General features: G+C 37.9%; 3 protein-coding genes across 11 annotated transcripts in view; 1 reads left to right on the top strand and 2 right to left on the bottom strand.

The window, feature by feature from the left end:
* Positions 1 to 2,445, top strand: part of LOC106306441 — a 6,503-nt gene extending 4,058 nt beyond the window's left edge. For 4 of the 9 annotated variants that reach the window (XR_001263150.1, XR_001263149.1, XR_001263148.1 and 1 more), the window contains one exon: positions 2,070 to 2,445. The gene's annotated coding sequence lies outside the window, so the exon portion shown is untranslated. The other 5 variants (XM_013743065.1, XM_013743060.1, XR_001263146.1 and 2 more) reach the window with 4 other exon arrangements.
* Positions 2,446 to 2,580: 135 nt separating this feature from the next.
* Positions 2,581 to 4,462, bottom strand: LOC106306440 (myb-related protein 306-like). The gene is made up of 3 exons (XM_013743058.1): positions 4,086 to 4,462; positions 3,582 to 3,711; positions 2,581 to 3,462 (listed from the first exon to the last, which is right to left on the bottom strand). The coding sequence occupies exons 1-3, from the start codon at positions 4,216 to 4,218 to the stop codon at positions 2,724 to 2,726; spliced, it is 1,002 nt and encodes a 333-aa protein (XP_013598512.1). The 5' UTR covers positions 4,219 to 4,462; the 3' UTR covers positions 2,581 to 2,723.
* A 2,969-nt stretch (positions 4,463 to 7,431) lies between these two features.
* Positions 7,432 to 14,416, bottom strand: LOC106305994 (thyroid adenoma-associated protein homolog). Its single transcript, XM_013742440.1, has 5 exons — positions 14,292 to 14,416; positions 10,960 to 14,207; positions 10,605 to 10,873; positions 9,947 to 10,513; positions 7,432 to 9,870 (listed from the first exon to the last, which is right to left on the bottom strand). Exons 2-5 carry the CDS (start codon positions 14,194 to 14,196, stop codon positions 7,641 to 7,643), a joined length of 6,303 nt encoding a protein of 2,100 aa, XP_013597894.1. The 5' UTR covers positions 14,197 to 14,207; positions 14,292 to 14,416; the 3' UTR covers positions 7,432 to 7,640.
* Between the last annotated feature and the right edge of the window lie 2,727 nt (positions 14,417 to 17,143).

Below are 17,143 nucleotides of genomic sequence, written 5' to 3'. Positions count from 1 at the left end.
AATAAAATCAGTTCAGTTTTGGTTGTTTATTTTGTTTCTTCTCTGAGTGAGAGAGAGAGAGTTCTTTAGCTAGTTCATTGGTGTGAACCGGCTTGTTGATTTGGTGGTCAGCCAATTCATCTTTGTGTGTTGTTTGGTGGTTAGCCAACACATTCATTCTTTCTTTGGTGGTTAGCCTTAGATCGTGGGTATATCAAGAGTCATTCTGCATCTCTTGACGATCCTTTTAATCCATCTCAGTTCCAGAAGTGTCGTTTGCCTTCTCGGATCATATCCAACACCCAGGTAAAGTGATCCTCCCTATCTTAGGGTTCTTCAGGAAGGGACCACACGAGAGAGACGACTACAGCAACGCAGCCGAAGAAGACCATGCCGAAGGATGAGAGGAAGAAGAGGTGAATCACGTGATGGCTCCACCAAGTCACCTCCTAGATTCTGAGATACCCAAAAACCTAAATCAGAAACAGGTCTTTATATCTCCTACGCATCTCTCTCTCTCTCTCTCTTGATTCTGGTTTTGTCACTGTTTTTGGTATAGAAAGTTGATGGAAAGGATTTGCCATGAAAGTTTAAATCTTTTTATGTTTGTGTTTTGAAATCTGGGTTTCAGGATAAACAGAAGATGAAGAACATCAGGAGACATAGAGAAGAGAGAAGGGGCGAAGGCAGATGAATAAGAAGGTGAACAAGGCATAGGAGCTTAAAGGAGGTGGAGGTAAGGCGAAATCGGAGCTCTGTAGTGATGGAGATGGCGTCTATGACAACCATGAAAGGAGGAGAGAGTAGCGGCTTAAAGTTAGGCTTTTGGAAAACTAGGTTTCATAGATGGATGTTGTGTGGCGGAGGAGGCAGAGCGGAGGAGGCATGCGAAGTAGTTAGGTTTTTTTTCCAGATTTAGTTCTTAAACCGGTTTAATTTGTAAACCGAAAATATTTGTAATCTGGTTTAATTTATAAACCGAAATCAGTTGTAAACCGATTTTTTAATATAAACCGAAATAATTTATAAACCGTTTTAATTTATATATCGAAATCAGTTGTAAACCCATTTTTATATATCATTTTTTTATTTGTCAGCAATCAATATTCATAGCACTGAAAATATGTTATTATAAATTACGTTATTACAAAATAATAACGCCATAAAAAATAATGAATAGCCAAAATAAGGTGCTATTAAAACAATTTAATATAGTACATGATAAACACTACAATATCTCTATTTCTTGTAGCACACGAAAATACGCTACGATAAGAGGGGAGGGTCTACCATAGCTGCGGCTATCAGAGGGTTTACAAAAACGCTATGAAACCCTATGATAGCGTTTTTCGGGTGCTACTAATACCGATTTTTCTTGTAGTGTATAATGTAGGCAAAATACTGATGAACCATGTATATATTTATGCCTGCTGTTTTAATTTTTAAATCAACAAAAGATAAAATAAAACGGCTGATGAGAATTAAATCAAAAGCCAAGAAGTTGCATACGGTTCTTGCCGTACATAAGCTTTACAGCAAAGGAGCTGCTGCTTCTTGTGCCTCTATATGATTTTCACTATTTCTTGTTTGGATAAAAAAATTCATGATAAATTTTCTCTTTACGAGATTAGTGGGACAAATACAATGTATTAGCTTAAAAAATTACAGTGTATAAACTTATGTCATATTAATTCATTTGGGAATAGTGGGTTAGGCCGATTGAACCATAATCCAACAAACAATAACACTAGCTCAATTTAATCTCCGGTTCAATTTTTGTTAACACATGATTCCACTGTTCTTTTACCGTCAAACGACCACGACGCATTATCTTAAAACCAAAGGAGATGGTAAATTAATGGTGACATTGACTTCTGGAGAACTTATCTTAGTAACTATGTGGTGTAGGTAAGTCACGAGTCACAACACAACTCACAAGGTCACAAAAGATTGAAAGTCAAACTTTAATTCTTCATCACTTTCAATCCATCCCGTTTTAAAATACTTTTATAACTTGTCGGCCCCATTTATTTCAAGCAATAAATATTTCATTTAATTTTATTTACTAGTGTTATTTTCTTTATCAATAGGTGTATCAAATTCACCAATAGTAAGCCTGTCTTTAAATCTACGTTTTTCTTTTGATGAGCGGCGCCATTTGACACTCTAAACCAAGTGTAGTGTACTTTTCTGCTAATAAAAGGGCAAGTTGGAACTTGTAAGTATTGATTGTTTACTAGTAGTAATCGTTTTATAGCAATAGTTCTCATCTACCCACTACACATAGAGCGCATCTTATACTGAATTAGCCTAACTAATCCCGATATTAGTAAACAACTTAACAAGTTGCTAAGTTTGGTTTTTTTTTTGTCATTTCAGTTTAGGTATATAAATATATTGGCGTTTATGTCTACATGCAATGTGGACATTTCAAAGACTCGAATATAACATAGTAAAAACAATGATTCAATATAACATTTAGTAAACTGAAAATATAGATATGGAATTTTACGCCAATACTAAAACATTGGGTGAGCAATATTTTACCCCTTTGGAATTCATAAGGCCATTTGTAAAACAACGCCCCCATAATAATTGTAATTACCGAGGGAAAATAAATAAAATTATTAATATTAGCTCAGGATATCTAAGCTAGTTAATTCGGAAAGCCAAAAATAAACAAATTATAAAAAGAAAAAGAGATGATGATCCTAAAATTAGAACCATCTGATTAGGCAAATTCTTCAGAAGAAATTAGGGTTTTCATCCAACACAATATCACCAATCGGTCCACCAGAATCCTCAAACAGCCACTTTTCAAACAAAGACCATTGACTTTGGTTACTGCATCCAGTTATGTCTGGTTTGGTCTCATGATCCGGTGATACTCCAGCCTGATGATATGATGAGTCACAATCTTTCAAGTGATCAAACCCCGAAAATGACTGGAATTCCCCTGCACAGTCCTCGACATCACTCTTGAGCACATCTTTTGTCTCAGAATCTGGAGAAACCATTAAATCCGCAGAGTTCGAATTCTTCGGAGAGTTCTTCACCCACCCTTTGAGCAATTTTGCTATATTCTCGGTGCTCGAGGCATAAGCGGTAGATGTTTCTTGCGTCCTAAGAAACCTGCAAGCTGAGGAAGTAGAACGTCTTGATTCAGCAGAAGAAGATGTTGTGGCCGTGGTGGCAAATGTAGAGGTAATGATTGGCGCCACAGCAGGAGACAAAGCCTCAGAGAGAGCCTTCTTCGCCAAGTGAATATCAGTTTGAAGCCTTCTTTCCCATTGGCCTCTTGAGATGTTTGAGTTGGAGTTAGCAGAAGAAGATGATGGAGAAGAAGAGAGGTCTCTTGATTGATCAAAATCTTGATGAGAATCTTGATTGGCTTTGTTGAGTTTCTTCTTCAAATGAGTGTTCCAATAGTTCTTAATGTCATTGTCGGTCCTTTGTGGAAGATATGATGCAATTGCAGCCCATCTACACCAAATATTAAATGCCGTCTATTATTTTTTTTCCTTCGTTTAAACTCAAAAAAATTGCGGAAAACAAAATTAGAGAAATCATCTTTTGATTTAGGAGTGAATAATTAAATTTACCTATTGCCTAATAGGGCTTGGAGATGAACAATCATCTTTTCTTCATGTTCTGTGAAGTTGCCTCTTTTGATTCCTGGCCTTAAATAGTTTGTCCATCTAAGCCTACAACTCTTGCTGCATCTAAGCAATCCTAAATTTCCAAGAAAAAATGTTCATAAAGGTTAAAAAATGTTTAAAAGTTAAAACCAATGAGTAGAGACTTGACCTTTACATACATACATACATATATATATATATATAACAAGAACAAGATCTCATGCATTAAATCTCGATCTTAAATTCATTAACCAAAACGGCAAAACCCTAGCTAATTTATTTCAAATATAGTTTTGGTTACGATTATTTCACAATCAAACCCATTTGGAGAACAGTGTATATATTAGTTAGCCAAATTTAATCCATACCCATTTTGGTTCCTTGTCTACATATATACATATAAACCTTGAGAGATGATTTAATATCTATGTAAATAACGAAAGAGATGAAGAATGAAGATTGGCATACCAGTATTGGTCGGAACGGCTCTCCAATTACCAGGGCCATGTTCTTGGATGTAAGTAACTAAAATGATATCTTCTTCAGGAGTCCATGGCCCTTTCTTCACTCCTCCTTTGTCACAACAAGGAGGTCTCACCATTATCTTGAGCTCTCTTAATCTAATTAAAAATCACTCCCTTTTTAACTTTTTTCCCTCTCTTAGTTTCCCACTACAACAACTCTTTGCCAAGAAAATAGAAGAAAATTGGAATAACTTGTTGATAAGTCACAGTACTCTTGAGCTCACTAATTAGTACTCATAACTTTGGATGTATCTAATGGTTAAGCTTGGCGACAAAGTTCTATGTCCACCTTCTTCTTCTATATATATATAAATAGAAAGAGAGATTGCTGACCCCTCTTGGTCTCTCAAAATCGAGTATTTAATCTAATAAATATAAAATAAATTATAATAAAATGTGTAAAGCATTAACTACAAAAGTAGAGGTAAAGCCTCCAAAGTCAGCTGTGTAGCGAAAGTAAAAGTCTCTACTCTCCACACAAAACCGCGTGGCATTCAATGTGGGCTTGCTCCTTTCAAAAACCCTAATATCAAAAAAAATATTATTATTTGGGTTATGTTATTTTTTTTTGAACAACTGGGTTATGTTATTTTTTTTTTTGAACAACTGGGTTATGTTATTTAAAAATGAAGAATAACGGGAACATGCATGATAACATGATAATGATATGTGAGATGCTATCTCCCTCTCTAGCTTTTGATTTATTGCTATGATAATTTTAAGAATTGAATAGTGGCTATTGCATTTATGTGTAATGCATAGGCTTTGTTAATAATAGAAATTGACGAAAGGGTCTTTTGACGAACGAGATTTTCTCTGCGTCATGATTTGCTGCTTCGGTGTTCCATGAAAATGAATTGGTATTCTTTTAAAAAGGAAAAAAATTGCTGTTTCGGATAGAACCAATGGGTCTTTGGCGTTTGTCAAATTACATGATGGTCTAGTCATTCATGATGTTAAGGACTTCTCTATATAAAATGTTTGTATTCCATGATAATATATGAAAATATGATTTTGTATGTTTTATTCGGGTATGGTTCGCGATTGGTATTAGTGGACCACATCTGGATTTTTGGTTAACATAGTTTTAGATGACATTAATTGTACGTTACATATGTCGTTATCGTAGGTGGTGTAAGGAGATTAATTAGAGATATTAGTATGAGAATTTGGCATAAGATAATGGAGATTTCTGGATTTGATAGACACAAGTCATACAACCATATCTATTTATGTGAACATGTGTATGTATGTATATATGTCAACAAATAGTTAAAAAGATGAGATCAATTTGATTTTCACGAGGCCGGAAGAAAAGGAAGAAGAAGAGACACGGGACTCCTTCAATTTCGTCTCTTTTGTGCTATGTCTATTTATTTTATGCAGGTAGGTTTTCTTTTTTTAATAACAAGTGTGAAATTTCATTTTGTCGACAGTTTACCGATTATGTACGATTTTTTTTTATTGTGTTAACAGGCTGTTTATCAACCATTTAGATTTAAATTGCATAGTTGCGTTATCAACTCAAAGACGTCAATAAAAATACAACTCATATAACACGAATCCAACTTTCTTTTAAAGTAATACGAATTTTCAACTCATATATATTGTAGATTTGATATTCTTACTATATAATATATCTCAATTCTCACATAACGCATTAAAAGTGTAGGGATGAATCATAATAAGCATGGAGGTGGAATATCAGAGGCATAATATTCTTATAAATGCATAAAAATGTTTTGGTATTATTAAATGACGACTCAATAACATGGAATGCATGTGTGATGTATGGATGGTGCTTGTGATGTAGGGACGGGCAAAGCACATTTTCCAGCGTAAATACCTATTTTAGTTATTAGATAGATAAAATAAATAAAAAGAGAGAAAATTATAATTTATAAGCATAAACAATAAATATTAGGTATTGACTAGTATTTGCCAATATTAAAAACAGAAAACTAAAATAATATTTGCAATGAAGAGAAATAAAAGCACTGCAAGCGCACATGCAGTAATACATAAGAACAAATGCATAGTTCAGTCGATATTTATTATCAGCAAGTGACAGTGCATGCGACCGGTACCATTTTCCTTTAACCAAAACGAATTGATAACCGAACTTAACCGGTTGTTAGGTTTGGTTATCAAGTTGTTAAACTACCGAGTTAAGGCTATTGAATGTTTGGGCCTGGTGATCAAATATTGGGCCTTATTTTATAAACTGGGACCCATTAATTGAAGTCATCTTCTCAGATATTCCGGCCATCTGGTCAAGTCTTAAAGGTATCAAGAAGACTAGCCGTTGGCAAGTCAAGTATTTTACCTTTATTTGCCAATTTGATTGTTAGTGCCATTCAAAAAAAAAGTCAAGGGTATAAATAAAAAGTAACAATATAAGTTTAAAGTTAATTTATGATTTTTTTTTTCTTTTCGTTTTAAATGATATGATATAAATGAAAATTTAAAGTTTTAAATTCTAGTTTAGATGTTTTTATAAATATTTTTTTTATAAAAAAATGGACAATGTTCAATCGTTATGCTTACCTATGCTATTACACGACTCAGAAAATTGTTATTCTTCTTATTAATTTTAATCAATTTTGAGTCAAATGAGAACAAACTTATAAATAGTAGTTATTATGAAATAGTAATGTCCAAAAATTCTTCTTAAATAGTTTAGGCCGTTTAAACCGCCTTATTCATGCAGATTTTTTGACTTCATTATGCATTATAACCACCAAAAATCGATCCACTGGAGTAGATTGTCTTGCACCTAAAATACCTAATACTAAGAGGATGAATGGCCTGATGAATAATGCTTGAGACTTATATGATAGAGACTTGAATAATTCTAAACTAGAGATAACATATATACTAAAAATAAAGATAAAATAACACACAATAAAGTGCGGCTAGGTTGGAAACATTTTTAAAGTGGGAGGAGATGAAAATGTAAATCATATAGTTTTTGCTTACACATTAATTCACCGTTTGGATACATACTAGTGGATAATGACTACATTTTTGACTCAACGCGTCTTAGCCTATCAAGCTATTGTTTCCAAACTATGATTTATTAAACTTGAAAACATAAATTCTCGAAGACATAGATGGTTGTTTTGGACACAGAATCATCATCATCATCCTGTATCAATTGCTTTAATCAGCAATGCAGTCAAAGGAAGTATTGAACCAGCCCTGGCAAATGCATGTGCCACAACGTGTACTGTCTTTTCAGCAAGTAGTGTCCCCACCGTCACAAGTCATATATATAAGAAAGGTCTAAATTTACATGACAAGGTCATAATCCATTAACATTTTGTAAAAATCACAATGTTGAAATAGTATTTGTCCAAGGGCGTAGTACTCTTATGTTTTAGAATCATTGTGGCATAACCTCGTAAATAGCAAAAAGTATATTTTCAAAGTTCCCAAAACTATTGTTACAACAAAGCAGAGAGCGTGAGAGAGAGAGACCAAAACATACCATTACCATCTATCTGAGAAGAAAATACGGATCAAAACCTTCCCAAACCTCTCCAGCAAGAACACTAGACAGGTCCACCAAAGAATCATCCACCGACTTCTCATGTAATCCGACAACTACTCTGAACATGTTAGACACCAAAGGGTTCCTCAGAAACGGTTTCAAGGCTTCCCCGAGCTCAACCATATCAGCAAACATAGCTTTCTTGTCATTGCCATCAGTTGAGAATCTGAGAATATAGTTGGAGAAGACGTAGAGACCTAAGAGGTTACCATAAAGTGGCAAAAACACATCCTTGTGGTTCCCTACACCTCCCACCCAGCTCTCTCTTTGTTTCCCCACATGGTCTTTAGCGAAACAAAGCAGCTTATTGTGAAATTTGCTCCTCCACTCCAGTATCTGCCCTTGGGGCAAGTCCCTGTTCGCTAGCGTCTGTAGATGGTGGCAGCAAAACAGCAAGATGAGGAGCTTTTCTTCGTGGTGATTATCTATCTCCTTGTCGAAAACCCGTCTCACTAGATCACTGCCTCCCTTTAGCGGCGCAGTGTAATCTGCAGTGCTGAAGACCCATCTCGAGAGATACAAGAAATACTCGTTCCAATGACCAAAGACGGAAGATAAATGGTCGAAGCTCAGTTCCAAGACTTTCTCAACTTGCGTAGGCACTTCCATGGCAGTGGAGAAGAAACACTTCTGGACATCCGTGGCGAGTTTTGACCTGATGAGATCATCTTCGTCCTCCAGCAGTTTGATGCAAGTGAACCACATCTCCAGGATCTGATACGCGTATACATCACAAGCGTTTTGAAACTTGCTTCGTGAGGGTGTTTGGTGATTTGAAACAAGAGGACCAATGAGATTCGCTTGTTCTAATATACCAGATGCTATAATAGCCTCTGCAGATGCTTGGCGAACATTCACTTGCTCGGATGATGAGCTTTTCTCTTTGATCAAGTTAACAAAGTAGGAGACACAATCGATTACACAACTCCATCTTGGCTCCTCTTCCTTTTTGTCAAAGAACAAACCAGTGAGATGTTTCACACAAATCGCTAGGCAAGACATGAGTGTACCTCGAGTCTTAACATGTCTTGTCCTCTCATATAAAGAAGTCAGCCTACCCCAAAGATGAACCACCGAATCATAACTCAACGAACCAACATAAACGCCTTCTTTGGATGATTTTTTTAACATAAGAAGATTCCACTGGCAAAGAATCCTCAGAATGTAATTCTCACATCTATGATTCTTCTCCTTCTCCAAGAGATCCAATAACATCACCTGGAGTCCGTTACTCGCCCAATGCCAGATACTGCTCGTCTCTGAGAAACTGGAATCTTCTGCTTTCAGAAACTGCAGAAACCACTTCAGTGTTGCTAAACGAACTTCATATGACTGATCAGATAAACAACGGAGGAGCCTATCCTTAAGGTCAGGAAAATCTAACGCTTCAGGAACTTTCTGCAACGGCGAATTTGGTTTTTGAGTGATTTGGAACACTTCAGCTGCTTCATCAGATGGCTGAAACACGCAGCCAAAGTAAGATACAGCTGCCTGCTCCCTAAGCTCAGCGACTGTAGGGTCATAGTAGGAGAAACCGTAAGAAGCGTCTGCATCCAAGCACCTTGTAGATAAATCCAAATGCAACTTGTAAACATCCCTTAGATTTTTCCATCCAATAGCTCGCATATGATCAAGCACTCTCAAGAACGATGTACTGATGATCGGACAAGGGCACAGTAACGGAGAAACCATCCATGTGCATTTCGCAAGGACATTGACTAGTTGTTCGATAATCTGATCCTTCTTGGAGTCATCAGCAAGGTCTCTACAGTTTGTATCTAGGAGATTGCCAAGCTGCAACAAAACTCCGTGAAGATAGTTGAAGGACCCACATTGGACTTCATTAGAAGGCAATGTTGAGGCAATGCGGAGAAGAACGCTTTGTAGTTTCTCATTGGAAACGAGACCTACTAAAGCACGGGATGCCAAAACACGAACACGGAGATTGCTTTGAGTAGAGCATTTCATAATAAAGGGCATGAACACAAAAGGGTCCAGGTCATCTCCAGATTCACTTGCGATGGGTGAAGGCTTGAGCCTTGATAAGAGAATGAGGATGGGCCATAAACTCGGATGCACATGGTTTGCGAGGTTTGAATCTGATGGACCAGATGTGTCGAGCATATCAGTCGCTGCCTTTAGTTCACCGTATATGAAAGGGTGCAACAAGGGGTACCTTCAAAGAAACCACCACAATATTAACTAACTACAAAGATCTTTATTTCACACTGGGGAGGATCTAATAGACATACCTGTGAAAAAATTCAAGGCCAGTCAAGCCACGCCGAGCAGATCCACGTTTTTGAACATTAAGGAAACCAACCATTCGGCGTAGCAAGGCGGTATACGCAAGTGTGGCACTGTTTCTGACCTCCCAATATGGTGAAGAGAAGGATCTTATTGCAACAGTCATAGCCTCCGCAGAAAATCCAGAAGTATCAGTGCCCAAGTTTGTGTCGTTGAAAGCAGCTTTGAGAACATTGAAGGCATGCACCGTTGGAACAACACCTTCATCACGGACCTTTGAGAGTTTTTCACTTGGATGCATATTAGAAGGATCGACCTCCTCATCCATATGTTTAGAATTAGAATCCTTCTGCTCCACGGGATCCATGAGAGGCTTCTCTGCAAGACCTATCAGCCACCTAAGCGCCTGTGGGAGAAGTTTCTTTGGTGAACCTTCTGGCTCTGAGAGAAACAGAGCGATGAATGCAGCCGGAATGCCTGCACTTCTTCTTAGCAGATCGTCCACTGTTTGTCCTTTGGCTACGGTTCTTTCCATAAGTTGCTCCATCCAGGATTCTGTCAACCTACAAAGTCTACAAAAAGAAAAACACGAACACAATATGTCGGTAAATAGAAGAACAAATTACAATATTACATGGACATGCAAGAAGCTTAGAATCATACCTTGGATCGTTAGAACATAGCAAACGGTGGCACAGAGCTGAAAACCCAGCTCTTGTCTTATCTATGGCACCATTGTGCTTCATTTTTAAAAGTACTTCCAAGAAGTGATCTCCAATCTTTTCAAGCTGCTTCAGGTCAAGCAGTGATTCAGAATTTCCTACTACTGAATCATCAGGGACTGCAGAAGCCAGATCACCATTCTCTAAAGGTGCAAGGCTGCTGGTAGGTAATGGAATTTTTCTTATGATGGTTCCTAAAAGAAGACTCACCTGTAGAAAGAAGACAGTTTAAGAAACACACAGAAAAAAGTGATGTCAAAGTAAAGATAATTGGGAGAAGAAGACAGAACCAGTACCTCCTTCATGGCGAGCCAACAACCAACCATAACCACCTGTTCTGATTGTATTGTTTCTTGAACAGGTTTTGGATGTGTATCCTTTTGTTCCTTTGAGATAGCTGTAGCAGCAGCAGCATCTTGAACATCTGACAAGAAACTATCGTCATCTACTATGTCATCCATATCCTCATCCAAACACAAAGCATCTGCAGAAACCACCCAGAGCGCCAACGTAGTTATCCGCGTCACCAATTTAAGAAGCTTTTCAAGTTCCTCTCTCATCTCTGATACGCTAGATAACACTGCGTTGGAGTTCCAATCCAATTCCTCAAAAGTATAACGTAAAGCCAGTAACACTCCATGAACAAAACTGTTTCTGCACGCTTCAGAGAGATCACGCTCTCCCTCCTTCACACAAGTATCAAGCCAGTGAATCAGCGATTTGATATACTCAATCACAGGATACTTGGGCTTGGAGTTCTGATAAAACCCATTCGTGGCTTCACACTCTCTTTGACAACAAACAACATCGGTGGAAACCTTGACTATCCATCCAAGATCCAAGACGTACTTTCTAAAGATGAGCCGTAGAGTCAAAGAACCTGCATCGCTCTCTCTTACACGTGGACTGCAGACTAGATGTTTGGCCCAGGGGATAATGGTCTGAACCATGTCTTCGCTTGAAACGCCGGTAAATGGAGTTGGGAAATGAAGCAATATACGGAAAGCGTTTTCCCTAAGCCTGTCCCAACTATCAACAATCGATCCCACCAGCAATAACGTTGAATCATGCGAGGTGACAATATCACAGTAAGGGTAAAGATGAGAAATGGGGTCCTTGGAAGGTACGATAGGCCAGAATTCAATCATGATTTGTATAAGTTCTGTCGCCATTATTTTTCTCCTGTAAGGAGCAGAAGGGTAGCAAGACAAAGACAAAAACGAGCTCAGCCACCTCATAAACTTGAACAGACTCTCTGCTCGTAAGACTGCATCCTCGTCACACTTTTTACTCAAACATGTTTCACTGTTTCCGTTCGCTAGGCGTGGCTGCCAGCTTCCTAGCTTATACTGCTTCTCCAGCGACGTGCGAACTCGAGAAAAGAACTTCCTAAACAAACTAGTCCATTTCATTTGAAAACCTGTGGAAGACGACCTCATGTTCAAGGGAACAGCCTCCTTGATGAGATAGAGCTCTAAGGGGGAAGGAAGACTAGCTGTCTTGGGGTTTAAGAAGAGCGTCTCTGCAGCATCCACACGAACGGACTCATCAACATGTGTCAATGCCATTTTAAGCCACTCAACGGGGACTTTCAACTCGATACCCTTGATTTTGACAAATGCAAATGCATCAGCGCTTCCTTTTTGTTCAATGTCCCCTTCAAGGAAGGCAAGTGTGCGACAAACTTTCAGCAGCGACACTAACACAGCCACTTTCTGCTCAACTGTCAGTTCCATACTAATGCTACTCAACTCAGTGTAGACTAGCTTGGTCTCTTCCTCACTCGGCCCAATTGATATCAAACCAAGCAAAGGAAATATACAATCCACATCCAGCTCTAGCAAAACTTGAACTGCATAAGTATTTAAATTAGACCTGAGTTTCGACATTCCAGAAGCAAGACCGTAAAGAAAAGGAGGCAAACAACGCTGTCGATAAACCGCATAGCCCCGTTCGACGCCTTCACTCCCCCAGCATTCATCACGCAACATCTCAAGGAAACATTTTATAAACGACGTGACAGCACAGCAGACATCATCATCAACATACGCATTCGCCATCTCAAACAATAGGTTAGGACTCATATCCAACAGAGTCTTCGCACCTAACCGCCTCGTCAAGGACGCTAACGGAACGTACCTTCCTTTACACCGTGACCCCAAACGAAGAAGGTAATTAACAATCTTCAGCAGAGACTCCCTCACTTCCACTTTATCATACGTCTGGTGAACGGTGGTTTGAATGTCTAGCAAGAGGTCGAACATGAGATGAACTTGCTTGACCGTCTGGCTCAGAGGATCCTCCAAGTTGTTCCATATGATTTTGAGCACCCGGGAGACTTTGCTGTCCGGCATTGGATCATAATCTTCCGCCAGATCGTTCAACGTAGACATCTTGATCTGTTGCAAGCAGATCTGCATCACGGTTAGCGCGTGGAAGTTTAAATGGCTGTCGATAGGGTTCTCGCATAAATCACAAAGCTCAGGCAATATTCCATCGTACAGAATAGTTTTGTTATCACAATCAACAGAGGAAACCAGAACACCTCTAGAAACCGCTGTAAGAATGCCTCTGATCAAACAGAGTCTACTCAGAGACGAAAAGCATCTGATCTCAGAACAAATGTCTCCACCAAATGGAATTTTACCAACAATATCATTAAACTCAACGACACCGCTCCAGCGAAACATACCTTGAGCTATAAACAATCCAACCTCCTCCTCCTCGAGACAAACCTGTAGAGCAGCACAGAAACTCACACCAGCAGCCACACAACAGTCTCTAGAGAAAGCCGCCGACTTCAAAATACTCATCTGAACAGCGAAAACCTTCTCCATAAAACTCGCATCCTCCCCAACTAAACTCTTAAACTTCAAAGGAAACCGCTGAAACAAGTAATAAGAACAAGACAAAGCCTCTTGGCACTGCTCCATAACGGTAGGAGGAGGTCTAGCACAAGCTTCGGTCTCTAAAACAATACCGTTCAACCCGGAGACAACATCACGACCCACCAAAACAGCACAATCCTCAATTATATCAACCAAGTATCCCAATTTAGGCATTCCCATCACAGATAAAGCAACTCTAGACACGCAGAATCTCTTCCCACCACCGTCTTCCAAACCGCCGTACTCATCACAAAGCTCTCTAAAACACGAACTAATCACGGAGTGGAACTTACGGGTTTTAGCCAGAGCTGAGACGAGGGTTCTATGAAGAGGCTGTGAGTTCTCCATGAAGAGAACCTCAAGGTAAAGCCTGATGGCTTCACGTACAAAGGCTGGCTCTTTCTCCCCGTCATTCTCGTGGGTCTTCGAGAGTACTTCGCCGAACGAAGCGACGACTCTCTTGGCGTGGTTAACTTGCGCGTAGGTTGAGTTCAGAGAGACCAACTCTTCGATGTCGGAGTAGAACTTGGGACAACATTGAGATAAACTAGATTGGTTTAAAGAAGTGGTGAAGGAGGTTGGGAACACGATGGCGCTGTATGTGTAACGGTGGCGATGCTGGAGAGCTCGCCACTTTGCAGACATTTTTCTACGAGCTGAGAGTGTAAAGAGGAGACAAAGTTAGAACTTTTTTCTTTTCTAAAAGCAAAAAAAAAAAAAAAATTAGAACTTTGTTGTACCCTTTGTAGCAGAGGACCAAGACGAGCTTTGGATGGAGGTCCTTCAATGGCGGCTCGGTACTAAGAACAAAGTTTTGATTTTGAGAGGCAAAATCGAAAGACAGAGGTTTTAGGGCAAAAACCTGAGTTGGAGATTCACTGTAAGGAATATTTTGAGAAGACAATAAAATAGGCCCAAAATAAGTTATGGGCTAATCCCTTAAGGCCCGTTAATAATTTTTTTGAATCTAATGTATTTGGTGCAGTGGTGGAACTAGTTTTAGATGGGAAAACATTAAGAAGCAGCGTTGTTCTTATGAAAAAAAAATGCGTCTTGACCTTGTTGAAGAATACGGTCTTAGTTGCAAGAGAGAGAGAGAGCTATACTCTTTGCTAAATCCGTGTTGCTTCAAGAGAGACAGTTTATTACTCTTGGTTAGATGAACACAACCTATCTTAGATTTAGAATGTGAAGCTCTTCTTGTAAGATGAACAGATATGGACTTTTCGATGAAAGATAGAACAAGCTCTAGCTTAAAACCGATGTATGCAATGTTTCCATTACCTGGCTTACACAATCCAAGTTCATAGTAGCGTATTTTTTTGTTAACCGATTATCTTGCCCCAACCGAAGTGGTCCAGACTAGAGACCGAAGTGAGCATGGACGCTGCCAGGGCGTCACCATGTGGCCCACCGTGTAACGGTCTTCGGTCTCGGGCGCTGCAGCCCACATGTAAATTTCGCAGTGGCCAAAGTTCGAACCCAGGGGCGGACACTCCAGCTGGAGCTCCTATACCACTAGACCAAAGCAACTTGGTTCATAGTAGCGTATGAACTGTGTGTATAGTCATTTGGGTGTGTGTGAAAGAACCTGATGAATCCTAAAATTCACTGAGAAATATAATTTATAAAAAGAAAGACTAGACTATGATCAACTATGAAAAAATAGATGTTTTATTGATGATTTAATAACGAGTACAAAGGGTGTGCTCGATAACAATGGAGTTTGAATATCAAGAGAATATAATTTAGCTATAATAGAATTCGGATCCCCTTTCTTTGGCTCCTCTTAGTCTTTTTTATTGGTTGTCCCGGTATATCGTAACGGTGGCATGGTTTCCGGTGCAGATCATGTGATTTTACGATGGGCTGTAATGACTTTGATTCCTTCACGTTTTGGGTTAAATTCCCGAGCTTGGGGTGTTAGACTCCTCGAAGTCATGATGGACTTCGATTTTCGTGGACCTATGTTTCTTTCATGGACCTTGATGGTGCTCGATTTTGGGCTTTATTGCATTCGGGTTGAGATCTCAGACCGAGTCTGGATCGGGGTGTCATTGGCATATCGGTCAACCTTGTTCTTACTAACGTCTTTTAGCTACTTATCATTTTTATTCATGTAACTAACACATCGGCGGAAAGAACATATATGTAATATTTCACTTTGGCTCCTAAGCGGAAAGGTTTTTGAAAAAAAAAAGATTTGGGTGTGTGTTTTACGGCAATGTCAATGAGGAAAATATGAGGAAGTTTAGTGTAAAGGGGTCGTGACAAAAACAGTTGCGACAATAACAGGTTAAAGGAATGCATGTTCTAAAGGCATTCTATCTTTCTTGTGCATTGTATCATTATACCTTTAATTTATTTGGGTATCATCATTTCCTTTAGTTTGTTATTATTGTGCGGCATATATAATCATTTTGTGGCTAATTAAAAGTGGATTTTCAATACTCTGAACTGTGATCTAATGTGATCTAATGAGATATGATTTTTGTTATGTGCGAATCAAGATAAAACGAGAAAAAAAGAAACTTATGGTGAATTGGTGATCTTCAAAAACAATCAACATGTTTGGAACCTTCCGAAAATAGTAAACTCGTTTTAAAATATGGGACTTACATGATCAAGCCACTGCTGATTTGAATTTAATTTGCATTTGATCAAGTCTTACAAATTACCATCCGTGTGTAGGTTTATGGTTACTTAAAGCGCATGGGTTGGTCATGTTGTGCTTCTCTTTTGAGCTTCCGGTGATGAAAATGCTTCACCTTCATGCTATGTCTACGGTCTTACAAAAAGTCTTACAATTTTCATTATATAAAAATTATAGAAATGATGCCTCTCACACTATATAGCATTTCAATGTTGCATGATAACGGCGACGAAAACTCCAAGTTTGGTATTATCTTTGATCATCACTAGTCGAAATGTCTATATATCCGACGCCAAAAACGAGGAAGACAAAACTGATATCAAAACGGCAATTGTAAATTTTATCCTACTACTCTACTGATGACAAAAATTTTATTATGGGATTAATAGTTTTAGTAATTTATAATTTTTAAAAATTAAGTTGTCAATATTCGTTCAAAAATTTTATCAAAAAGAATTGTTCAAAATAAATTTCAAAATTAAAATATTTATATATTTTATATGGTATATAGTTTAATTTAAAACGATGATATATATATATATATATCTTTTAATCTTAATAATTAACTAAATTAGACTTTTTATTTATATGATTTTGTAATCATTTGTATTTTTAAACCATGGATCACAAAATTTGAATGTGAGACTTTTAATAGTTTTAATAATTTATAGTCGTTTTTAAAATTCAAAATATAACGTGGACATAAATATCTAAATTTTTATTATATGGTTAATGTAGTTTTTAATTTATTTTAATAGTTTAAAATTAAACAAATATGATAGAAGATACACTATTATTTATCATATCTTTATTATTCAAAATTATTAATTGTCATATATATTTTAGCCACATTAGGTAATTCTGTAACTTTTATTTAAGTAATATAATAAAAAACATTAATAATGAATCATGGTTAGTTTAATAAAAATTATATAATTA

This window comes from Brassica oleracea, chromosome C7 (genome assembly GCF_000695525.1).
Source record: "Brassica oleracea var. oleracea cultivar TO1000 chromosome C7, BOL, whole genome shotgun sequence".
NCBI classification, from domain to species: domain Eukaryota; kingdom Viridiplantae; phylum Streptophyta; class Magnoliopsida; order Brassicales; family Brassicaceae; genus Brassica; species Brassica oleracea.
This window is presented reverse-complemented; position numbering and strand designations above follow the sequence as displayed.

Bases quoted from the DNA above. Each gene is read 5' to 3' on its own strand.
- LOC106306440 (XM_013743058.1), bottom strand. From the start codon at position 4,218: ATGGTGAGACCTCCTTGTTGTGACAAAGGAGGAGTGAAGAAAGGGCCA. The intron at 3,712-4,085 runs GTATGCCAATCT...TTGGAAATTTAG, and splicing joins AGCCGTTCCGACCAATACTG to GATTGCTTAGATGCAGCAAG. The intron at 3,463-3,581 runs GTAAATTTAATT...TATTTGGTGTAG, and splicing joins CAAGCCCTATTAGGCAATAG to ATGGGCTGCAATTGCATCAT.
- LOC106305994 (XM_013742440.1), bottom strand. From the start codon at position 14,196: ATGTCTGCAAAGTGGCGAGCTCTCCAGCATCGCCACCGTTACACATAC. The intron at 10,874-10,959 runs GTACTGGTTCTG...TTCTTTCTACAG, and splicing joins GTTGGCTCGCCATGAAGGAG to GTGAGTCTTCTTTTAGGAAC. The intron at 9,871-9,946 runs GTATGTCTATTA...GTTTCTTTGAAG, and splicing joins GGCCTTGAATTTTTTCACAG to GTACCCCTTGTTGCACCCTT.